At 41.5% G+C, this 25,480-nt stretch overlaps 2 protein-coding genes across 2 annotated transcripts in view; both read right to left on the bottom strand.

Moving 5' to 3' along the window:
- The window catches only part of cachd1 (cache domain containing 1), a 72,943-nt gene extending 67,036 nt beyond the window's left edge, over positions 1 to 5,907 (bottom strand). The window contains exon 1 of the mRNA XM_044044179.1: positions 5,312 to 5,907. Coding sequence (XP_043900114.1) covers positions 5,312 to 5,560 — 249 coding nt within the window. The 5' untranslated portion in view covers positions 5,561 to 5,907. The remainder of the gene's footprint in view (positions 1 to 5,311) is intronic.
- Positions 5,908 to 22,844: 16,937 nt separating this feature from the next.
- Positions 22,845 to 25,480, bottom strand: part of ror1 (receptor tyrosine kinase-like orphan receptor 1) — a 118,718-nt gene continuing 116,082 nt past the window's right edge. The window contains exon 12 of the mRNA XM_044043224.1: positions 22,845 to 25,176. Coding sequence (XP_043899159.1) covers positions 24,498 to 25,176 — 679 coding nt within the window. The 3' untranslated portion in view covers positions 22,845 to 24,497. The remainder of the gene's footprint in view (positions 25,177 to 25,480) is intronic.

Here is a 25,480-nt window from a genome sequence, read left to right as displayed (position 1 = left end):
TTGGACGAGAAAGGGGCGCCTGAGCCTCTCGGTGCCTGGACCCGGGCCAAGACACACAAGCGGCCCAACATTTAATAAAAACATGGCTCTTTGCTCCGTTCACTCCTGCATTGTGATGGAAGATAAAGGTAACAGTCGACAGAACTGGGCCGTTTCCCTGGGTTTTTAAGACGGGCCAAGAATTCTGAAGACTGATAGCACATTCAAGCCAAGTTTAAAAACACTGCAGAGCTCCTTGTGGGACCTTGCAGCTGTTTGGCTGTGAGAGGCCTGTTTTACATAATAAACTTAAAACCCTACATTTCAAAGAGACACAGTAACTTTAACAGAGTTCGGTTTAGAAATAAGGTCCTATGTGTACACGGCAGCTTATAGCCTAGTTATCGTGTTCATTTTAAATTCAGCTAGGGATAAATAATTGAAAAAAAAAACACACACACACACACAACTGGAGCACTGCACATAAACTCAGAATAATACATTTATGAATCAGCAGCAACTTGACACTGTGTGTGTGTGTGTGAAAAAAAACCCTCCCAGCATCATCAGTGTGGAGAAAAGGATCAGTAAAAATGGGGAAAGGGCAGAGGAGCAAATCCGCCTCAAAGGACTATACAGAAGTGAACATTTTGCACAATATTTTTCATTTAAAATAGTGTTTCCCCTATATTCATATGTGCACCACCACCACTAAATTTCACACGACCATTAATATTAACGCAATCATGAGCAACAAAAGCCGAATATTAAGATATAAAGATAGTCTCCAATGATTATCATGCCATTTAATGTAAAAACTGTTTGGAGCCATGCAATCGTGGACACTGGCACACATAAATTCTATATGCACAAAAGGAAGACCGGAGAAATTTCCTATTATTACACCTATATATTTATATGTTGAAGGTAGAATGGACCACATCTGCAAAGAAGGAGAGCAACACAAAGGAAAATACAGACTCACAATCAAAAAGAGAGAATGAGAAATGTGGAAGGGAGGCCTGCAAGGCTCACAGCAGCCTCGACGGTCGGAGAACACAGCCATGTAAGCAACGCAGCGAGAGGCGAGAAGGCTTTGAAGCTGCACTGCAGACAACGTAGCAGGAATTCTGACGTCCCGCTGCATACCCTCAAACCCTTCTCCACCCTGCTCGCTGCCGTCTGCAAAAGGATCCGGCGAAGAAAGAGGTGAAGAGAAGTGAAGAAAAGCAAAAAAGACGACACACAGCTCAGGGACCGGGTAGGTGAGACAAACCTAATCAAATTGTCGTTTGCAAAGGGAAAAAAAAAATCAACACAACAAAGCAGGACTCAGCTGCCCTTGGATCAAACCCAAAACCAGAAAATCCCAGCCTAATTAGAATACCAGAGCTACCCCACTTTTCACTTTTCCTTCACAAACCACCACTGCCCTCAAATTACTATCAATATTCAATTAGGGGGCCGGGGATAGTGGACGAGCCAACCTCAATAACAAACCACACGTCTCATGATTTAAAGGCCTTAAAACTAACAGTGACACTTCCTTCATAAATAATCAGCCAATACGGCGTTAATACCCTCTCAGTAAGAGCAGTTTAGAATTGGACTTGCAACCCAGCGATGGGTGCTCTCTTCCTTTCCTCACTAACTCTGCACACCTTCATGTTCAAGTTGTTTTTTTTATACATTTCCAAGAGGGATTAAATGTCATATTGCTGTAGCTGTTGGTGGAAATCGGTACCATGGTCCTGGCACCGGGCTGGTTCCCACATGACGCGAGTGGCACCGAGCCCATGTTTAATAACACGGAAAGGGGAAGTGAGGTCAAATTTCATATTTAGACCAAAGCATGAGCTCCAGATCTACATGTAAGACATTCTGCTTTAAAACCACAGAATGTCAGACCTCAACTGCTCATTAGTAAAACATCAGAGGCGCCCGTGTTCACAGCAACAGCCGAGAGTCGCTATAGAACTGCAAGAGTTTCTCAACAGTAACAAACCATGGATACCACGGCACGTTGCGGCCCCAACGAGAGTAATATTTTTCACATCCGTGGTCCTTGTGATGCAAATGTTGCCATTTAAACTCATCCACGGCAGTGCGCGTGGAGCCTTCGTGGACTAATGTGCACTGAAGTCACTAATCCTTGTTTCACAAAATAGAGACAACGAAGAAGACGGTAACCATGGAGAACTAACGGTACCCAACATCTACACAGGGACATAAAAAAATGGAGTAAACCTAGTGTTTGGGGGATATGAAAAACAGAACATGGAGTAAACACTGTTTGAAGGAGGAAGGGGGCTTTTCACTGCTGCACCACCCATGATAAGGGCTTAGCTGAACAAGTAACTGTGGTAGTAATGGCAGCAAACATGTCTCAGAGTACCAAGACTATACACACACACACTTAACTGCGCCACTTCCTCTCTCAATACCACTCACTCAATATTTTCATGATCGATTAATCAGTCCATTATTTTCCCGTTTGGTCCACAAAACGACTCCTTTTAATGATTTCGGTGTAATATATGGAGCAAAGAAACCAGACAAGATTTCCCAAGCGGAAATGTGCACCAGCACTCTGCAGACCCAGAAATCACAGAACGTGAGACCCAGTTCTAGAATATAAACGCTAGGATTAATGTTTGACAGGAAACATTATATCCTTATAGTTTAGAAGTTGGAGCCAGGAAAAGTGTGGCCTCGTTGAAAATATTCAATATTCATTGATGAATTTCGCTGTAAACTGCAGTACGATTGCTGTGGGAGGAAATGAATACTCAAGTAGTCAACAGCAGTAGAAAAATCCATTTTTTCAACATGTGAGGAACTATGCTGAAAAACAGCTTTGAAATTTTGACCCATCAGCCCAAACAAAGTGTCAACTATAATCCCCCCCCCCGCACATCCCCAGACAATTGACTAACTCAATGACAGATTGAACAAGGTTGACCCAGTGACTCTGCAGCACAAGCAGGGCAAGCCTCAAATTACACATCTGCCGGAGAATGAGGGGTGGAGTGGAGAGGGTTAGAATTACAGTTTAAATGGCCACGCTGGGACGTTTGCTTGATAACAAAACCCTTCAGATGTCCCCCGGAAAAAAAAAAGAAGCTTTAACTTTCAACGTTGCCGCCTCGCTGTCAAAAAAAGGAAAACACGAGGAGATGATAAGCGTCTCCTGTCACTCTATTAGAAAATAAAATCTGTGATTTTTTTTTTCTTTTTTTTGTTAAAAAATCACTGCTTAAGACAAAAAAAAAAAGGAAACCTCTAATGAGGCAGAGAGATAAAGTGATATTCAGTTCAACCATCACACCTGCAGACAGAGAGCCAGGCCACATCTGAGCAGCAGAGCAGGTGTCCACACAGCCGGCATGGCTGACAGATTCCTGCAGTTGTTTTCCCTGGCAGATGCAGAGTGTTTTTACTGGACGCGCATCTCTTACATCCCATCACAAATTCATGAATGTGCCGCTTCAATCAAAACTCCCATTCGCTCCGTGCCAAGTCATATTTTTTCCACAGTTTGTGGAACAGCGCGTTCGTCTCACAACTGGTTTCCCACGACATGGGGGTGTGATCGGATGAATGTGTGTTCCCGAGGAAATTAGAAATGATAAGTGACAAACTGTGAAATCTGCTTTGCGGCAGGTAGAATAATAGTAAAATTAGACGAGTTTAGACAAATTTAAAAAGGGGCAGCAATTCATTCTTTGTCTTCGAATGAAGAGAGGGAGAAAAATGAGAATGGGGGCAGTGAAGCTCAGGCAGAGACGCACGGTGACAAAGGCAGATCCGGGGGATCAGAGGAATCCCTCAAAGCCGACTCCCAGAGCTGGGATGAAGGCAGCTCTGTGTGGAAGCAGAAAAGATGAAACACCATTTGGGGCCCGGGGCCCCCCGCTGCCTCACCACTGTGTTCGGGGCCTGTGAGCTCCTTTGCCTCTGAAGTGCTAAACAACCCCCTCTCACACCCAGCAGCAGCCCAGCACTGCTGCACCCTGCACCTCCTGCCATTTGCTGCAGCTCTGGTGTGCACATATGTACACAGACAGCAACCGAGTGGTTCTCCTGTGTTTCCATTGTGTCTCGGCCTGCAGCAAATAATCTATTCATTCATTAACTAAGTGCCTGTTTAAATACATTTTTAGCTCATTTAGTCAAATAAATCATAATAAAACAGGATATATTTGATGTGTGGACAACAAAACACATCAGATGGTGCCATTTTGTGGGTTGGTAACATCAACATTTGTTTTTTTTAATTCCACTTTTTGGATTAAATGAATTGACAGACTAATCCATAAAAGAAAAATAATCTTAAATTGCAGCACACTACCTCTCTCTGACATTTTTTGTGTGCACCAACTCATCAGTGAAGCAACTAAATTAGACAACAGTTATATAAGGGCATACAGGAAGAGACTCCGCTTTTCAAAATTGTGGCATAATGTCAAAAACCATGTCAGTTAGAGGTGAAACAACTCACCTGTTGTTTTATAGCAACACTTCTACAAGAGTGAGTCACGTTTTATGGCTTATAGCAAGAAAGAAAAGATGCCACAGACTGAAAAGCAACTCTATCTTCACCCCAATTAGGATCCAACCCCAGCTGATGGAGTCATTCTGATTCCTTGTGTGTATTTGATCATAAACAGTGTCAGGTCTCGTTGTTACTGAAGGCTGTTTTCTAGGTACAGTCCACCCCGATAAATCAGATTCACTGATGTAAGAATGAACAAAACTTTCTCACATGTTTGTATTAAAAAGCCAGTTTTCTTGCTAAATGTATAACCAGGCTTTGACTCACTATGACAATCAGACCGTGTGGGGACAAGGAGCAGCTCTTTGACAGAGAAGGAGAATGAAGTGCAGCTGACAGCTCCTCCTCTTTCATCAAAACACAATCAAATGTGCAAAAATACGTGTGACCTTTGGTGATTTTAGGGAATAATGAGGGTGGAAGAAAAGCTGCAGCAGCATGATGATGATGATGATGATGATGATGATGGTGTGTCCCATATTATAAATGCGTCGTAACTTCAAAGGGCAGCCTGACTGAGCCAAGAACAACTGGCAACCACACAGCTTATTGTTTCGTAACACAAATATTTGTGATAAAGTTCCCCCCGGTCGGGATCATTTCTCCGTAAAGGCCTTCCTCAGCAGTCATGTGGTGGGTTTTCATGTTGTAAAGCCCCGCTGTGGCTCCGAGTGCAGCATGAATTCCTCACAGTTTGACACACATTTAACACTGATTTAACTTCATTTCTCTGTGTGTGTGTGTGTGTGTGTGCGTGTGTGTGTGTGCGCGTGTTACCTGCATGGTGAAGACTCCCAGCTCCTGCGAGGACAGCTTCTTCATTTGATCGGCCAAGACTTGCGCTTCCTCCAGGATGGAAAACTCACTTTCAGCTCCGCAGTATCCACAAGAAAGAGCCGAGCAGATTAAAACCAAGATCCAGGAAAAGGACGACAAGCCTCGGTGAAACTCGAGCCGCTTCTCCCGCAGAGCAGCGCGCGGACTCGGCGTCAGAGCCACGGATCCCCCCGCAGTCCGCCTCGCCATGATGGCTGTGGCTCTGCAGACCGGAGAAACACGGAGTCCCAACTGGTGGCGGAAAATTAAAAGAGAGAAAAAAAAAATCTTCAAGGGGGGAGAAACTACTTTTACAACTTTGCAGCGAAGAGTGCGTTTGCTCTTTCGCTCCCGAGCGAGACTCCGAACTCCCCGGCCGCGCAGACCATCGCAGCTCCGTGAAAAAGCCGAAGAGAAGAAAACAAATCCATGTGGGAGGCAGAATATTATGTTACGTGCTTTCCTTTCTTTAACGCTGAAGCAGTGCCGTCCTCGAACTCTGTCGCTCCAACTCCTGGAAGTCTGGCAAAGTGTGTGTGTGTGTGTGTGTGTGTGTAAGCCGGAGACTCTCCACAGTGGGGGTGGCAGAGGGAGGCGTGGAAACACCAGAGTCCTCCCGGCGCCTGGATCTCTGGATCAATGGATCAGGGTTTTAGTGTGCCAGCTTCTCCAAAGAGAGAAAGAAAGAAAACAGAGTAACTTGTAGCCTTTATTTTGTTGTTACGGAAGAGGATAAGGGCCAAATAATAATAAAAATGGAAAAACAGCCTGACATCTGAGAGAATTAATAATTCCTACTTTTTACTGGAATTCAGACTTATTTTCCCCTCAGAATTCTGACTTTTTTAATTTAGTCTTTTTTCCCCATATAATTCAGACTTTCTTCATTTATCCGACATTTTTTAATCCGAATTCTGACATTTTTTTCCATACAATTCAGACTTTTTCATGGAATTCTGAAATTTTTTTTCAATTCTGACTTTTTTCTCAGAATTCTGAATTTCTGACTCAGCTCTTTGTTTATTTTTGGGAGACAGGGGCCTCAAACTCAATTAAAGTGGGGGCGAAAACTGTGACATTATTTCACAGAAATGTTTATTGTTTTAATATATTTTATTCTTTTTATATGTATTTTATTGCCTTGCATGATCTGTGAAACACCTCTTTGTTGTTTATGCCGTCCATAAAACAAATGCATTTACTATTACGAAAATTACACTCAAGAACAAACAGCGTTCTTCATTCACCTGCATTTATGATGACAATTATCAATATAGACTCATTCTATTTTAAATGTGTATTTACTTTTTATTTGTCTATCACTAACTTTAGGAGAGGGACCTTGTTTTACAGAATCCACCATCTTGAGCTGACATTTTTCTACAGTAGCCAGAACAAACGCATTTTTAAACTGGAGCTTTCACCGAACGCCTTCACGCCTTCAAACCTGATGCATAAACCAACAAAGAAACGGCAGAGAGAGTTGTGAAAGGGTGTTAACATCCTTTCTGGCATGCAAAGACCACCGTAGTTCTCACCATGACTCTAATTCACACTAACTCTTACACATTGGACTTTTAGACCTCAAGTCAATTCACCTGTATTTATGTCATGACCTACAGAAGATTAGAGATTTAGTCCCCACACACATTTACTGTACATCACACCACAAAAGGATGACCGCTCTGGTTTTAACAAAAAAATACATTTGAAAGGTTATTCTAGAAAATGATGTTATTTTTCCAAATTTACAAGTCAAATTTGTGCTTAAAACGGTACAAAACAGTGCATGATTAACATACAGTCATTTTTCAGAAGTCAGATATGAAACCTCACAAACCCCAGCCTAGGATTTCAAGATGCCACTCCTACAAACACTGCCATTTCTATGGTTATATTTTGCCTTATTTGTTTCACAGTAATTCAGTTGTACTCATAGTACTGTTCAACACTTATTTAAATGTTGCTAAAATGTTTGTGTGTGCAAAATACCATGTAGAGCTTTGTAATCGAATGGTATAACACATGATGTGTTTGTTTAAAACACATCAGAAAAATGCAGAATTCAATTGGGAAAAAGATCCTTTCCTTCATGGTCAGAAGACAGAGGGTCCACACAGGCACATGTGGACGACATGTGCTTGTCTCACTCTCATTTCAAAAGAGACGACACATGGACAAACTTGCAACTTTGCCTCTCTGCTAAAGGTTGTTTTTATGTGTCGAGAGTGCATGAGACTCCACTTCTGTGAAAATCCATTTCTTGGTTTCGCCATACCTTCAATTTCCCTACTGCTGAGCGGCTTTGAGAAAAAGCTAAATGCTTGTGTGTATTTGGGCTCATTGAACATCTCTGCCTTGAAAATGAAATTAAAAAAAATAACCAGTAACAGATATTTCATTTGTTTAATTCATGTAGTCTGTGCGGTGGTGAGGTGAACATGTGCGGTATTGAGGCACTTATAGTCACATAATAGTTCACCTTTAATAATCACAGCTCGCTCACCCTCTCTCTCTCTCTCTCTCTCTCTCTCTCTCTGTGTGTGTTCTTGTATTTGCTGCTTTGTGAGGACCAAACATTTTATTAACCATATGGAGTGAGGACATTTTGGTTAAGTGAGGCCATTTTGGCAGGTGATGGGTTAAAACCTGATTTTATGGTTTAGGATTAGAATTAGGCTTAAATTGGGGTTAGGGTCAATGTAATGTCCTCTGAAGTCATGGAAAGCAGACTGTGTGTGTGTGTGTGTGTGTGTTTGATTTGCAGCTGCACAACTGGTCTCTTCTCATGCCTCTTAACCTTTTAGAGATTTCCTGGCAAACACAAAGGGTGTGCAGATATATATATAGATATCAGAAGATACAATCAATGGGATCAGTTCAATGACATTTTAATAACCTGCAAACATTCTGCCTGTGTGTAGGATTACATTTCACTGTCAGCTGTGTGACATCTCAGACAGCTCTGGTTTGGCAACCCGCGCATGTAAGATGAATGTGGCAACGTATAAACTTCAGTTTAAGAGCCTGCAAAACGTAGCTGACAGATGTAGCATAGTTTTTAAATCATAAATACTTTCCAAATGATGTCTCCTGACGTAACCATGCTCATGTCTATTCTGTAATTTATAGAAATTTTTATTAACAAATGTTACAAAGTTCAGTCAAATCAAACCTTACCTTTTGTCAAAGGCAAAGAAAGTGAGTTAGCGCTAGACATCAGTGCAGAAAAGAAATCTCTGGCAGAACCAGAATCAGAGACGTGCAGCCATCGGCCTCGGCTGGTTGGAGTGAAGGAAAATAGGGGAGAAGGAGCAGCAGGGAGAGATGAGGGACAGGGAGACAACAGAGCAACGCATCACAGTCAGTACAAAAGAACACACAAGAGTGACACAGCCAAACGCACAAAACAATAGAACGATTACATAAGCAAGCCAAAACAGACCAAGCCTGCACAATAAAACCAGACAGAGAGAAAATGGCACAAGGAAAAAATGGGGGACAGAAGAGGAGGAAATGTGTCAGAAGAGAGATAAAGAGAGAAGGAGTGGCAGGGCAGAGACAGAGGAGAGTGAATACAAGCTGTAAGAACACAGAAGAATGACCTAGTTACAAAATAAAACAATTACATATGCAAATTAAAATAACAAGAGAGCTGCAGTGCACAAAAACACACAAGAATGGCACAACAAATGGACAAAACAATACAAATCCTATGGTAAATAGTTTGTAATAATACAGACACTACAGCTTTTGCCATTCACTCATTCAAACATTCATAAAGCACTTCTATGTGCACTCATCTTTCATATCCATTCACACGCTGCCAGCACAGCTGTCAGGAGCAACGTGGAGTCAGGTGTCACGTAAACTCGTGGAGCCGGGAATTTAACCCACAACCTTCGCGTTGAAAGACAACTCACTGCACCAATGATGAGTCTGAGACACTTTAACACCAGTAACCGGTGTGTTCTGTGAGCACATGATAAAAAAGTGTGATGTGTGAAAGTGTGAATGAAGACTTCATCTACTGGTTCACCTTCTAGAAGGTGATCGTGATAGTGGTGGCCTGAAGGCATCACCATGAAATCAGAAGACAAAACAGGTTGATCAGCTGTATTTCCCAGTTGTAAATTAGTTCTACAAAAACACACTGTTCAATTTTTAATAGTTGTTTTACAATAAAAGTGACAGTGTCACTAGTGGGCCATTTTTTTCATAATATTAACTACTTTTTAGTTCTGCATTCAATCGTCCTCTTGTAACATAATACGAATGGAAGGCTCTGTTTGTAGAAAGCAAGTGTAACTGAGGCAGTTGGCAGACGCACAGCTTTGCAGGCCACGGCGCTCTACATCAGGAAAAAAGATCCCGACTTCAGATTTCACTCTGCTCTTGAATGGATGGTTTGTCTGAGCCTTTGGCCGCAGACTCCATCAGATGTTTGCATCCAAACACCCACATGCTATTAGACACTTACAAACCTGAAGATGTCTCCATGCAACACATACACCATCAGTTGCCTTGAATGTATTGTTTCACTTTTATCCATTAGCATACTGTTAAAAAACCACTAAGATAAAACAAATAAAAATAAAGGGAATTTCCGGGATTGGTTGCAATATTTCCACAGGGGGAAAATGAATAAGGAGACATGCACGAGAAGAATGTATAAATTAACATAATTTGAAGCGGACCAAAAATAACATGAAACACCACAACCTTATTTTAATCATGTGGTCCAATTCTCTCCTCTCCTTTAAGCCACCAAACCAAGGCTGACCTCATCAAAGCTCAGCGACACAAGTGTTTACGAGTTTGGAGGATTTCACAACATTGTCAGCTCTCTCTGCTCCGCACCTGTTCTACATGTCTGTGTGTGTGTGTTCCAGGTGTTACTCATGTTGTGGGGACCTGCATCTGTTTACACAGTCACAATATGAGGACTTGTCTTCCTTATGGGGACAGCAACAAAGTCCCCATATTACATTTTAATGTGAAGACATGTGGAATGGTTAGGATGAGGTTAGGATTAGGCCAGTAGTAGTTATGGTAATGGTTAGAGTAAGCCTTGAGGAAACTAATGTAAGTCAATGTAATGTCCTCTGAGTTATATAAATATTGTTAAGTTTATATACAGTGATGCTATTGGTTTCTATAGTTTTTGGTTTGGAAATGTGACGATGACAGAACAATGAATAACATCCATTAGCTGGGGTGTGATGGGCCCACAGGTGTATAAAACCACATTAAAATACCATTAGAGTACCATTTAGCTCCCCGAGTTTAGAGTACAAGCTGATTCACTGTCGTGACGGTGTCCTGATTTGTATGAACTGAACAGCGCCATCATTAATGTGATCAGTGACGCGTGCTTTTCCAAATAAAGCGTGTCAAAATGGCTGCAAATTATACATATTCCTTTTATTCAATTCAATTCACTTTTTATCCATGTGTTTTTAATTGGTATTTTCATGCTTTGATTTATGTTTCACAAATGTGTTATTTACCATCTTTTTTTAATGCCATGTGCGCCTGTAATGCTTTTATTTTGTAAAGCACATTGGTTATCTGTGTGTTGTTGTTAAGGGCTATAGAAATACAGTAAAGTATCACATGACATTACATTAAACAAACGGGGGAGAGTATGTTTCACCTGACTGATTGTTTGTGTGTCGTCTTCTCATCAAAACAAGTAAAAGCTCATACTTAATTTGCACATGTCAGAAAAACTGTGAGAGATTGTTGTCCTTTATTTGATTATTTATGTATTTATTTACCATTATAAAATAATAAGGTGTCAGATATGGCGTGATTTATGGGCCATCACTGGTGTGAGTTTAACATCTCATCTCACGGATCATTATCAGACTGAAGCTCAGCCAAAAGCAACAAATGACTAATCCTGATTGGCATAATCTCTGTTGAAAGCCAAACACATCATTAACACAAATGATGGAATCTTCATTAAACGCAAACAAAAGCAATTTTGGTTTTACAGAATTTGAAAACACCATCCAGACTCACAACCACCTGGTTGGCAAAGATAACGAGCAGAGGAGGAGAAAGTGAAGCCGATGAGTCAAGGATTTTGTGAATGTATTAATGAGATCTGTTGCCGAGATGCGGGGGAGTCGCTCTTCAAAAGCACGACACGGAAGACCCCGACATTCCACATCTGGCTTCAAAAACAGTGACAGAGATTTTCATCCACACTGCAGACGAGGAAATATTTGGGCTCGGGAGCGAGTTATACTTGTTACCCGTGGAAGTTGTGACGCAAGAGCAGACTTTTATGTGGTTACACAACTCCTCCTTAATAAATATGTTTGTGCACAGGAGGCAGACAATGCTACTTGATTGTCTCATGTCACGTTAACAGATGGCACATTCTTCAACAGTCAGTAAACACAGGGGCCTGATAGTGACATGTGGAGGCTTGTAACACTCGTCGCTGTCAAACGAGGACCTTGCAAAAGATTCATAACGAAAGACTGAATCAGACTCAACCACTTTTTGATAACTATGATCTGGAAGCCCATCGCCCCATGGCAGCTGAGATTGGCACAGCCCAAAAAGCGGTAGAAGATGGATGCATGAATGATCTGGATGAATGAGAATCTACATGTGTTACGCAGTGCTCGAGTGGACCTTTTTGTTCTAAACTGGTAGCCGACTGGCTATAAATCATGTTTATGGGACAGGCGTTCAAAAGAAAACAAAAAAACACATTTGATCACATCAGAGGTCGCTCATGAACAAAGGACTGTTTCATTTTTACATGCTGTATACGCACATTTGACACACGTGAGCTAAAGTGACCTCACATTATCCTAGAAATATGGTGGCAAAGATGCTTCGGTTGTTTTACCACGGCACATAAGTTCCTTTTTTTGGTGCTGAGTGAATGTTTCCCTTATGATTCTTGAAGCTCTTATTCAGCACCATTAAAAAAAAATCATGCAGTTTGGTTTATTTTGACTCTAATATTGATAAAATAAAGATGGTCTTACCTAAAAAGCAGTTGTTTTGTTGATTAAACAAATTAAAACCAGTGTCTTTTTTTTTTTACTGCAGTAAACCAGATGTGGCAATTTTAGTTGGTGAATTTAGTGGATTCAGATTCCCGGCCAGTGGAAAAGAGAGAATCACAGCTTCACTTCATGTCCCTTTGAAGAGAAGAGTCTGGTTATTTTTCACATAAAGTGCCACAAGTTTTTTTTAAAAAGGACGAAAAATAAATACAAAATAAAATGTTTCTTTAAGTGTGGGTACAGTGACTGGCTGGGGGTGTGATGTTATATGACATAAGTGCACAAATCTCCCTTTCCTCCAGCTGCTCAAGGGTCAGCCTCAAACCACTCTGAGTTCAGCTGCTGCTAATACATTTCTTCATCACATTGAGGAAAATCATCACTCACTCTCTCTTTACACATGTGAACACATTAGAACAAAAGAATAATTGTAAAAGTATACATCACTATGTCGAGAATTAGCCTCTAAAGTGCTTTCAAGAGGAGAGACTCTCTAATCAGATTTTCTGTCTTGATGACCTTGTTGGTGATCACTGCATGGTAAAAAAAACAAAAACAAAAAAACAAACAGGGATCAATGTGAATGTAAACAATCTCTCGTTTCCCAGATGAAGTAAACTCACTGGCAGCTTCAGAGGAGTCTCTGGGCAGTCGTCCATCGGCAGACAGGAAACGCTCCGGGGACAAAACTCGCTGGACCCAGTCCTTCTTAATGCATGACAGACCACTGTGGTTCACGTGGCTGCGAAAGAAGGTCAGAGAAAAGGCAAAAAAAAAAAGAGCAAAGAAGTGAATCAAAACATTGCGTGTTGGGTCATGAACAAAATGGTCCGACCCGTGTGACCCTTAAAACTTCATCCCGGAGACTTTTCTGTAATACAAATACATGCATCACTTCTGATTACTGGTAGTTTAAGCTGAAGTGAATACTTTTCTCATGTCATTGTCAGTTCATCTGACTTTGTCTTTTACTCCTATGTAAAGGAAAAGTTTAAAGGCAGATCATTTATTTGCAACAGAGGATTTTCTACACTGTGTTTCTGTGATACCCTTAAGTAAAAGATAATAAAAAGCACTGTTTATCCTTGAAGGGGCAAAACAGTTTAGCTGGTGCTTAAAAACAACAATTTAAAAGTTAGTTATTTAAAAGTGAACTTAAGCTTTTAAAAAGGGGGAAAAACAAACAGACAATGGGCGAGGGATCTGATTACAAACACACTGGCGATGTTGATTCCATGTTATAATTACAGGGAAAACCATGAAGAAGCAGCTCCAGGGCTGCCAGATTAGACTAAAACCAACCATTTAATGGAGTCAAACTAAAGCAATAGCTGCTAACCCTATATCAGGACTTAATTAGCTCGCTGTGGTTCCTATCGCTACACATATCGATATGATCTCTGCTGGATATGCACAACGTCACAAGCCGTAAGAAAAAACACAAAGAAAGACGATTACTCCCTCAACAGATGAGGAAGTAAACGTGAACTAACTTCTATTTGTGTGGATACATTTAGCCACATTGTACCAAATGTGTGTCTGAGTAAAGGTTTGGTGGGGGTGGTGGTGGCGTACCGGGGTGGGGTTTTAAAGTAGGCACAATCCAGTTACCATGGCAACATGAGTCTTTGAAGTTTCTTGCCCCCTTTTTACAGCTGGATATAACAACCAGATCTGCTCCATTCTCTCTCTGAACACATTTTCCCCTCCATCTCCCTCTCACTCAAAACTGTTCTCTTTGAAGACTTAAGCCGATTCCAAGTCAAACCCAACGCTATTTCTGGCTCTATTCAACACTGGGGCTGTGGCTTTGTTGCAGTTCTGTCTTTGACATCTGTGTGTGTGTGTGTGTGTGCGTGTGTGTGAGAGAGAGAGAGAAATATGACTCAGTGTGCTTGCGTGTGGAAGATGCGTGGAAAACAGCAGTGAATGTGTGTGTGTGTGTGTGTGTTGCATCATAACCAACGTAAACAGACAGTGATTGTAACACTGGCTGTCGGTTGAGGCCAAAAATGAGAAATGTTGCTTCATGTGTTTATGTGTGAGTGAATTTGTGGCGTGTGTGTGTGTGTGTGTGTGTGTGTGTGTGTGTGTGTGTGTGTGTGTGTGTGTGTGTGTGTGTGTGTGTGTGTGTGTGTGTGTGTGTGCCACATGCAAGTACAGACACGGACCTTAAAAAGAAGATATCAAAGCAGAAGCAGTGGAGAGAGGATGAGATGAAAAGAGAAGGAGGGCAGGAGCAGAGGAAGAGGAGAGGACATGAAAGGAGGAGAGGGAGGAGGAGAGGCAGAGAAGAGAGAGAGACAGACAGACAGCACGAGGAAGATGGGAATCGGTAAAGAGAATGCGAGGACTGCAGTGTGCCATGTTGTGTCATCATGTTTTCAACGTTCCGTATCACACTCTATCAAGATGAAATATTAATTATACCAACCACACTCTGCTCACACTGACGACTGGCTCCATGCTCAATCCTTGATGCTAGGATGCATTTCATATTCAGGCAGAAACAGTGTGATGCAAACTGTAAAACTGATTTCAATTTAAAGCGTCTGTGCTTTTAGGGTTCTCCCATTTGATTGTGTACTTCAAAGACTTTGCAGCATGCAACAAACATACAAATTGACACAAATTCGAAGCAATGGTTCATTCAACCACTTTTTAACTGTTCTAGTGTTGGCAGGGACATTTCAAGAGACCGCGGGGGCCCCAGGGAAAAGGATCCTGGGGGCCTACATTGAACTGAACCTAATGGCACCTTTCCACTATATAGTCCTGGCACGACACGGCACAGCTCTCTACACGGTTTGGTTCATTTTCCATAGTACCTCCTCAACATGGGCGGAGTCATCATAGCACGGCTGTGGCTTCGCGTTACACGTGACACACACACACACAAACTGGTGACTTGTATTAAGCAGTTTTTTGGTGTGCTGAACCATTAGAATCAGTTAATTAAAAATGATGAGATTTCAATGCTAAATGTTGGAGATTACCACGTCTTCAGGATTTTTAGGTCTTTCTAGCTGATCTGCAGTCCGGGGCATTGTTCGGTGGACGGCAGTCTGTTGAAAACACACATAGTATCGGCTCAGCACTCTCGGAACTTCGCCAGAGCAGATACTAAAAGTACCAGGTACCATCGCTACTAGAAAAGCCAAAAAAAGTCCTAGGTCGCGCCGTGCCAGGGCAATGTAGTGGAAAAGACACCAGACATTAGAGTGACAATTTTCAATTTTCCTCAATATTCCTTTAAAACATAATTCATTTCTCAGATTCCTAATGAAGCACCTCTTGTACACGTGTACGTGTGTGTGTGTGTGTGTGTGTGATACAAACTGTTATTAGCCTTGCACAAAAACTGGAGACACTGCTTTTAATCCTCATCAGGGCGTTTTGTTGAACAAAACAATTTCCTCCATTGATTTGCTAAGATTCAACTGTAGTTTCATCATCACATACCCAAATCTTGACTCATACGCTGGTGTTTTTATATCGCGCTCATATGAATCTGCCATAATTACAACAACATGCTCAAAATCCACCAAACCCCGGATTGTATACAGTTCTTCAAATGTCTTCAAATGTCAACATCCCTGTCAGTCCACGTGTAGTTTCACTAGGTGGTCTGCATCATAGTCGTATCATTTTGTTGTGACGCCGGGCGGCTGCGGCTCAGGAGGTAAAACATGTCGCCCGCGAAAAGTGTTTGATCCCCGGGCTTCTCAGAGTCTACATGCCGAAATATTGGGCAAAACATTTGATTGTTTTGAAAGGTTTACCATGTTTACAAGATGATTTTTTATTAGTATTATTATTTAATTGATTGTTTAGCAGAACACAGCTGTATGGTTTCTTCACTCGGTGTGGGCAAACTTAAGGTACGCGACTCATTGGCACATATATTTCATCATGACCCAGAATCTCAAGGATCCATAGTGCACCGAATCAGACTGACCACCACCTGCAGCTGCCCCAGGCCAGGAGGGGCCCCAGCGTGTGGAGAGATCTCAGACTTCAGAGCTGAGTGGAACCAGACTCAGGGTTTTGTTGGAAAGGAGTTGAAGTGGAGACGGGCGGGGGGCGAGTCAATAAAGAGTGGCAGGCCTTGCCCTTGGAGCCCCACCAGGAGCACACACAGATGGAAAGCATTAGAGCTCCTTTCCAGCACAAAGATGGATGGATTATTAGATAGAGAGTCTGAGTGGAGTGGGAGGAGAGGGAGAAAAGGGGGAAGGAGTGTACGGTGTAGTAAGAGAGGAGTAGATGGGAGGAGGGGAAATGAGTGCGTGAATACACATTCTCCCGCTATCAACTCAAAAAAACGCTCATTAGGTAGAGTTTACGCTACACGAGAATATTTACGGAGGTGTTGAAACAAAGCCTAAAGTCAATGATTGTGACTATAAACAAGCAACGGCTGAGAAACAATGAGAGCTCCTGGAGCAGAGACTGTAGACTGATCATATTGTTCACTTACAGTACGTTGGATTATACTCACTATTTGGAATTTCTTGACCATGTGACCATGATCTGCATAATTATGTCATTTAAATCAGGATTTCTCAGTCCTGGTCCTGGTCATTTTTTCTGCAATGAAAAGTCCTCATAGTGACATCCTGTCATGTCACCTGGCCAACAGACAAAAATAAAATAAAAAAGTTTCACCAAGATTCACCAATCTTTTTATATGGTTCTTTTTAACAAATGTCAAGAACCATATCTGTTGTAGGCCATTTATATCCTTAATCCCAGAAGCATGCATTTACAACTTCTTTCTAAAAAGGCACACCCACTTTAGTGACATAGCTGGAGGTTTGTAATTAACTACATAATAACTGTCAGGAGAACGCCTGAAGAGAGGGCAGAATAGAAGGTATTTAGCGTCTGTTGACATCTTCATTGTCACAGCAATTGAACAATTCTTTCATACAAACACGAGTGGTTGGCAGGGCTTTCTGGAACCAGCACACAAAAACACATAGATGAGGATCTGATCTGCCCAAATCCAGTTTACAGATAAATGTGGTGACAAAGAGTGTTTTAGCACTGACAAGAACAGGAAGTGCCAACAGGTTGATGTACTTACACTCGTGAGGTACTGATGAGGAGGAGTGGCAGGAATGGGCCGCAATTCAAAAAAAAAAAGTAGTAAAAAAAGTACCACACTGTATGATAATCTGGCAGAAAAGTGGCAGTTAAGATGATCTTCAGTGCGTCGACAACTTGATGGAGTGATTCAAAGCAGGTGTGCAGAGCAGGTGTGGAGGAGATGCAGGTAACTGGAGGACACACCCACAGAGAGACCAAAACACACAATCGGGTATAATGTACAAGCAAAACTAGAACGAGGTACAATAATCCACATAAAACATGTGTAAAACAGATAACACTTAATGTAGGTGTTTACACAAAGTTCTTCAATCAAAACCAAAGGTCTGCAACCGCAAAAATGTGAAGAGACATTTTTAACTCCTCTCCACCCAAATATAATTAACCTGGAGCTGCAAAACTAATTTGACCCATAAAATGAAGATAACATCATGTCATAAGTTTTATATTTTATGGATATAAAAGGACTATAGTTTGTTGCATTTGTGACATTTAACAACCACTAAAAGAAACAGAACTTTGTAGATCTATTTGGGTCCTTGTGAAACATTGATCAAATTAAAAGTGAAACGCTCAAATAACTAAAAAGTAGATTGTATGTAGTTCATGCATGAGAAAATCTGTATGTTGTGTAGTATGTGGATGCAAAGATGGACAGGACTCCAAATGAACCACATCCACCAAAAACTATAAAATTGTCCTGTGCTGACAGACGCTTTAGCTTCACAGAGAACACCTTAAATTCATACAGTAAAAATGATAATAATGATAATAATAATAATAATAAAGTGGCCAAAGCATCCACATTTGAGTCAGTCAGCAGGAAATTCGATCGGACGCAGTTTCCACTCACCACAGCGTGTGCTGTCAAGAGACGACAGCACACGTCCTGCAAGATTTACGGTTAAGTTGAAGTGAAGTGGAAAATGCACATCATATATGAGCCATATTATGAGCGGGGTCATGTGATCGCAGACCTGTGAGGCATGAACAGAGAGGAGGAATGTGGCTCCAGCTTTCCACGCGATTGTCCTCCGTGAGAGAGTATCTGTCTGACAATGAAGGGACTGTTAATGTTTAAAACAGCTGAATGCTTTCACCTGAACAATGAGTCTCAGCTGTCAAAGACACGGCCAGTACAAGGCCGCGCATCAGCACCTCAGCAGATAATGTTACTGACAGGAAGTAATGTATGCAGCCTTGTGAGTGGGTCCATACTGGAGTTTTATTGGAGGATCTGATTTCACTGATTCTAAAAGGAGCACAATATGCGTATATACTGTATCTCTTTAGTATCTTAATATCTTCAGAGTTACCGGAACAATAAAAAGTGTTCCACTATTGGCTCTAACAATAAGCATATACCCAATCCCATGATGAAGCAAAAATCTATCTAGGTTTCCACAAACAATTATTAAAATTGAATTTGGTGATAGCATCTAAAAACAATGTTTTGACGTGAGAGGGCTACTTCATTATTTTACTTAGATGTGTTATTCCATCCTCAGACAGTGGATGTGAGAGACATATCGAGTTAATGAATAATAATGAATATATATTATAATATAAATAATTGATAAGAAATAAAATTGACAAAAGTCACTTCCTTCAAAGCAAATAAAAGCTGTGTTTCTGTCAGGTTTTATGAGTAAAAAAACTTACACTGAAGCAGCAGTTTAGAAAACAATGCTTTAATTGTATCTGTAGAGAGAATATTTTGGCATGAAGCAGGCAGATGACTATACAGTCTGAACGGTGTCAAGGCCTCCAGGAAAGCTGAACCAGGCACTGATCGTTCACTCGGCGGCGTTCAAAGGCTTCATTTCACTTCCTCTCTCCAAGGTCAGCATCTGGCAGCACGGACAGCGGAGGTCAAGCTCCTGTCAGCTCCTGAACAAAAACAGCTCATGTTCCCCAACAATCGGGGGCTTGTTGGAGGCTTCCAGCGCCATCGTGACATAGTGAGAGGACGATGAAACTGTATCGCTCTTCTTCATCTTCTTCTTCTTCTTCTTCTTCTCTAAATCTCATGAAACTCAGGTCCTCATTTTATAGTCGTTGGAGTTAAAGCTCTGTTTTAGTTTTTTTTTTTTTTTAACCATTCTGCGTGGGAAGAATCTCATGCACTGATGACTGAAACTAAAAGTCCATTTCAATATTGATTCAACTGCAGCTCACTTTCCTGAAATGCATCTCTTGCTTGAACTTGAAAATATAAGACAACTGGTAAAAATGCAAATAATTTGAAGACTCAGTTGACATATTCCGACTTCTTGGTTATTATTTTTCATCCAACAGTAAAACGCAAAATTAGATTAAAGGAAAAATAACATTTGAACCTTAATATTGTCCTTGAGCAATTTTTAATACGAGAAAATAATTTGTAAATAGGAGGTTATAATTTTGCCAGTGTTTGTATAACTCAAAAAGGTTAATGATGAATTTTTGTGATCTTCTATGGGAATGTTGATCTTAAAAAGGATCATCTTTTGAGTGAGTTCAAACTCTGGGAAACTGAGCAGCTTTGGCAGAAGTTTTCCTCTTCAGAAGCAAAAGTTAAGTAGCCTTTAGAGATTTACTTGAAAGGTTAGTCCCTGATTTAAGAAGAAGAAGAAACACACAACAGCATGTTTGTTTTTTAACTATTTCACAGCTGGTGGCAGAAATGATCCAAGAAAGGTAGAGATGTGATAACCTACAGCAATGAAAAAGGATGTGAAGGGTGTAAATACATTTATCTTGAAACAAGAGAAAAGCATTCAACACATTCCGTGATCTGCAGTAACCATCTGTAAATGATGAAAAATAACATCTGTCTGTTAATGGCATAACTGTCCAAATGACCTCTGATGCTCCCTCTTCACTGTACTTGCAAAGTAATCCCTCTCAGCCATTCAGAGAACTCAACCTGTATCTTCCTCCGCCCTTTATTCATTCATCTCTCTGTCTCTCTCTCTCTCTCTCGCTTTAAGCCAAATTCCCATCCATTTTCTTTTCAGCCTCTCCTGCACTTTCAAAGTCTATTACGAGACACAGACATTACCCTGAACTCAAAAGGCCAAATGAGGCTCCTGTAGCAGGGAGTGCCCTCGGGCCTCGTCTGTCACTGGTGGTGAGGGTGTGGTCGTCCTGGGTGACATGATCTGGTCACAGGAAGTTCTTTAGGCTGTAAACCGGTGGGAATTTAGAAGTGGGACACTGTATTATATACATACTACGTATGTATATATATATATATACACATATATATATACAGCGGACCTGTGACTTGTTATGCAGCTGTGCCTCTGTATTCTAGCCTATACCTCTGAGAGACTTAAGGCTTCCACTTTTGCACTAGAAACAGTGATATTGCACACTTTGCACACTTATTCACTCATTCATTCATTCATTCACCATCAGACGGACGAGAGTCATATTTCAGCTCAAGATTTCACAGTGCATCACCACAGGTGTGTTTCTCAGACTTAAAGATAGACACATATTTGTGCAGAGCAAATGTTTACCCATCAGTTTAATTCTATTAACTTTAACAAAGGGGCATTTTTATGCAGAATTAAGACATTCCTCATCTCATCTCAACCTTTAAACTTTAATCTGCAAACTGATAACATTAATTATAGTTAAAGGTAGTTAAGAAACCTGTGACACACACACACACACACGTTTGCACAGCATTCATAGTGAGGACACTCATAGACAAATGCATTCCTTTGTCCCTTAGCCTAACCTTAACCATCACAACAATAAACCTTAATCCGTACTCTAACCTTGACCTAAACTAAATTCTAACCCTAAATCTGAAACCAGGTCTTAAACCCTCAAAAAGCCCCCTTTGAGGGGTGACAGAGCCAAAATGTCCCCCCTTTCCCAAACTGCACTCACTCCCACTCAAACATAAGGTCTTTTGGTCGTTACAAATACACCCATACAAGAACACACACACGCACACACACGGCTCTTTCTTTGAGCAGGAAAAGGGAGAAAACACACACAGGCAGGAACAGAGGCACAGTAACTTAAGTCACTTTTTACATTTTTGGCCAAGTCCTCGCTGGACTGATCTTATTTCCAGCTGTTTGATGTTTGCCTACAACAAAGACTCAGCTGAAGGGCGCCACCACCTGGCCAACAGTGGTCACTGAGATTATGAGGCAAAAAAAATCCTTGAGGACTCCGGTGCCACCCAGTGGAATCCCACTGCCATTACAATGTTGAAAGCAAGAAGAATGAAAGCTCATGACTTACCAAGGTTATTTATCAAACGACATCATTTTAATACATGATTTTGCAAAATACAAAACATTTGTGCAAAAAATGTTCGGACAAAATACAAAGACAAAGGCCTCTCTTGGTCAAAAGGATAAGAATGTAAACCTTCTGATGGGTCCATCGTTATCAAATTCAAATGTGTTTTTCCGTGTTCTTTTGTCTTTAACAAATATCTAAGAATGAAATGAACGAGGTTCCGTTATTTGCGAAACAACCAAAAACCTAGACATGATTAAGATTCACAGTCTTGTGTACAAGTGGTTTTTGCACTGTTATAGCATGCACACACGCACGCACACGCACGCACGCACGCACGCACACAGTATGTCCTTTCCATGATAGAGGTCGTGTGATGCCTAGGTAGCTCCATGCGTGCCAAACGAAAAAAACAAACAAAGATACAAAAACAAAAAGCTAAAAGAAAACTGGAAGGATTGAAATAGGTTTGAACTGGATTTGACATCAGTGAGTTTATCGGTGATGACGTTCAAATTTAAAGCTCAGTCCGGCTAATGTGAATCAGAGTGACTTAAATATTAACTCTACAGAGGACGAGATTAATACTGAAGTGAACAGATTACAGTCTTGTTGATCTATACATTCAGCAAATTCAGTCTCTTGGGAACTTTTGTTCTTCATGCCATCACGAGATCCTCGTGTGCTTGACAAATACATCAGATTGGTAACGCAGTCGACCAACGACAGCAGCGAGTGCAACACATGAAGACAAAATGATGGAAAGCAACGATTGTGTGCGACACAGCGACGACCACAACCCGTTCTCTAGCTGCTGCTTCTAAAAATAAATGTTTCTCATCAAACAAAAGCTGCATCTTCATCACCCATTATCATGTGATGTCATTGCAATTGACTGAGAAGTTTTCATTTACCAAACACACACACACACACACACACACACACAGATTCACACAGCTATTCTTCTTAGGACACTGCATCGACTTCAGCCTAATCAAATGTGACCAGTTCCTCAGACATTAGGACCAGGTTTTGAGACGGTTTTGGTCTCCATGAGGACTACTGGTCTTAAAGGTTCTAAAGAGGTAACATTATACAAGAACACACACACACATACACACACGCTAGGGCTGAACAATTTTGAATAAATACCTAATTGGGATTATTTTGATAGGAATTGCAATGGCGATATCAGAGGGAATGGTCATTTCTTACATCTTTATTCTCCTTTTCATTTGGAAAAAAAAACACATGTGTGTCACACTACACATGTGTAGTGTGACGTTTTTGCAGATCTGTGAGAAACAAAGTCTGTAGACTAAGACGTGTAAAGGTCAACACAATAATTCATATCAAATGATACTTTGACACACACTTCGGCTTTAACAAATATTGCAATTTAGATCAAATTTCGATGAAGTGATCAGCCCTAACACACACACACACACACACACACGCACACGTCTTCATATCGCAACATGATTATCAGAGTAAATGCATATATGCACACATGCATATAACTATTATGAGTTGCACAATACATAATGTAAAACAGGGGAAGTAAAAATGATGCAAAGACAAAGCCCTGTAAATAAAATCTGGAAATTCTTTCAACATATAAGCACCAAAAAAAAAAAAAAATTTAAATATCAAATCCAATCTAAAAAAAATAAAATAAAAAGCTTTTTTTTTCTTAAAAAGAGGCCTGAAACTTCAGTTAATGTGACAGAGTAAAATTGGCACTGCCTGTGAGGATAAAACTGCTGTGTGATTTCATGTGTACATCTGGAGGAGGGTTCTCTGCAGCCGGCGTTGACGTTAGAAGCCAACATTCGCTGCGAGGTGAGAAGACGGAGACCGTGAAGAGAGCAGACACGATGATGGAGGGTGCACAACATTCAGGAACACTGGGGGATGGAAGTGGAGAGAGAAGCTGATGCAGGATCTAATGTTCAGTCTCAGCGTGGACACGACTGTAATGTCCTGAGGTGGGAAATCAAAGGTCCACGTGTGCGTCCATGCTGCTGAAGAGTCACTTTGAGGTGGAGTGAAAACATTCAGTTGTCACATTCAGCACAAAAGTATTTTTGTTGGAAAAGCTCCCATGTGAAAAATCTAAACATCTAAAGTTTAGTCCGTTTCATGGCAAGGTTACTTGTGACTTGTATTTGGCGAGTTGGACACTGGTCTTCTCAGTAAAACCCCACCACATCTCTCACTTCTTCCCGTTTCACTTTATGCACTTTTCTTTCGCTGTACAAGAATACTTTTGTATTTTCATGTTCAGAAACAATTTCGAGAAGCGAGTCACACTCGCTGCTCAAAGGCCACGCGTATGAACGTCCTGCACGAAACACACCTTTGACTTGTCGACACGGGAGAAAAGACACAGGATGCTCATGCTACTTTTCACCCTTAAAGTGTTTTCCCATATAAAAAAAATGTTCTTTTGAATATATATCTTTGTGTTTCATTCATTCAGGACTTAAGTACCGTATTTACAAGAGGTTAAAATATAAAACGTTTTTTCAAACCATGGTAGTAAGTACACTTGCTGGAACCTGTAAGGCGTTTCAGTGTCAAACAGCTGTGTGTATACTTGTGTAGCTGCGACAGTGTTTGTTGCACATCCAGACCTGTTTCTGTTTGTCTCTGCGTGATCAGGTTAGATTTGTTTATACCAGGTCCCGGGGTGAGAGGCAGAACTTCTCATATTTGGGTCCCAAGAGTAAAAGAAAAGTGTGTGTGTGTGTCTACAGGTCTGCGGTGATGACCGAGTCATTGTACATCAGTACATCAGAATCACCGTGGCCCAGCTGTCCCATCCCCTTCTGGGTAACTTGTCCGTACATCTGGGCTGAAACGCCGCCGCTCCCTGGCATGATGCAGTGGGAGAGCAGGGGCACGTTGGCATCATGGTTAGAGCCCGTGGTGGAGGGGACGCCGCTGACGTGACCCGTGCTGGTGGAGCCGCTCGCGCTGCTGGGCGAGCGGCTTTTCGGAGGCGGCAGGTGGTGCTGGATTACTCTGGTGGGCGGAGCCGGGGGAGGGAAGTGGGCAGGAAAAGCCGCGTATCCTGTTGGGATGGGGTATCCGTTGACGGGGATGAAGCGCTGGTGGGTTTGGGGCACAGCCATGGGTGTCCAGCCTGGAATGGCGGCCATCTGGCCTGGTGACGGAATAGCCTGGGCTGGGTAGAGGTAACCCGCGGCGGTGGCGGCAGCAGCATAACGAGGGTTGCTGAGGTTGCTGACCGGGCTGGCACTAAGCGAGGTGGTCTGGGTGGTGGCGTTACCTCCACCACCAGAGGGCGTACTCGAACTGGCGTGGGACGAATGCCCCTCCCAGGCTCGCAGGCGGGCGTGGATGTCCTTGAACTTCGGCCTACGTCCTGGCCCCTCCTGCCAACACTCGGTCATCAAACCATAGAACCTGCGAGACAAAAGATTTACAACCTTTCTTTAATTGTTTATGCCTGCAAGAAATGGATTGACTATGTGCCACCGTAAATTGCTTGAATTGTTTTGAATTGGTAATTGCAGTACCCATTTTAAACTCATCTTCTTAAAATTACAAGCTATAAAAATAACAAATAATATTAAAAGCAAGAAATAATTGACTTCCAGATAAAATAAAAGACGTTGAAAGACAAGAGGGATATAATCTAAGTGGGAAACTTTAAAATATCTCGGGGGTTAAATTATGGAACAGTCTGCTTTAGGATGAAGAACAGCAG

Source organism: Solea senegalensis, linkage group LG14, assembly GCF_019176455.1.
Source record: "Solea senegalensis isolate Sse05_10M linkage group LG14, IFAPA_SoseM_1, whole genome shotgun sequence".
In the NCBI taxonomy this organism is placed as follows: domain Eukaryota; kingdom Metazoa; phylum Chordata; class Actinopteri; order Pleuronectiformes; family Soleidae; genus Solea; species Solea senegalensis.
This window is presented reverse-complemented; position numbering and strand designations above follow the sequence as displayed.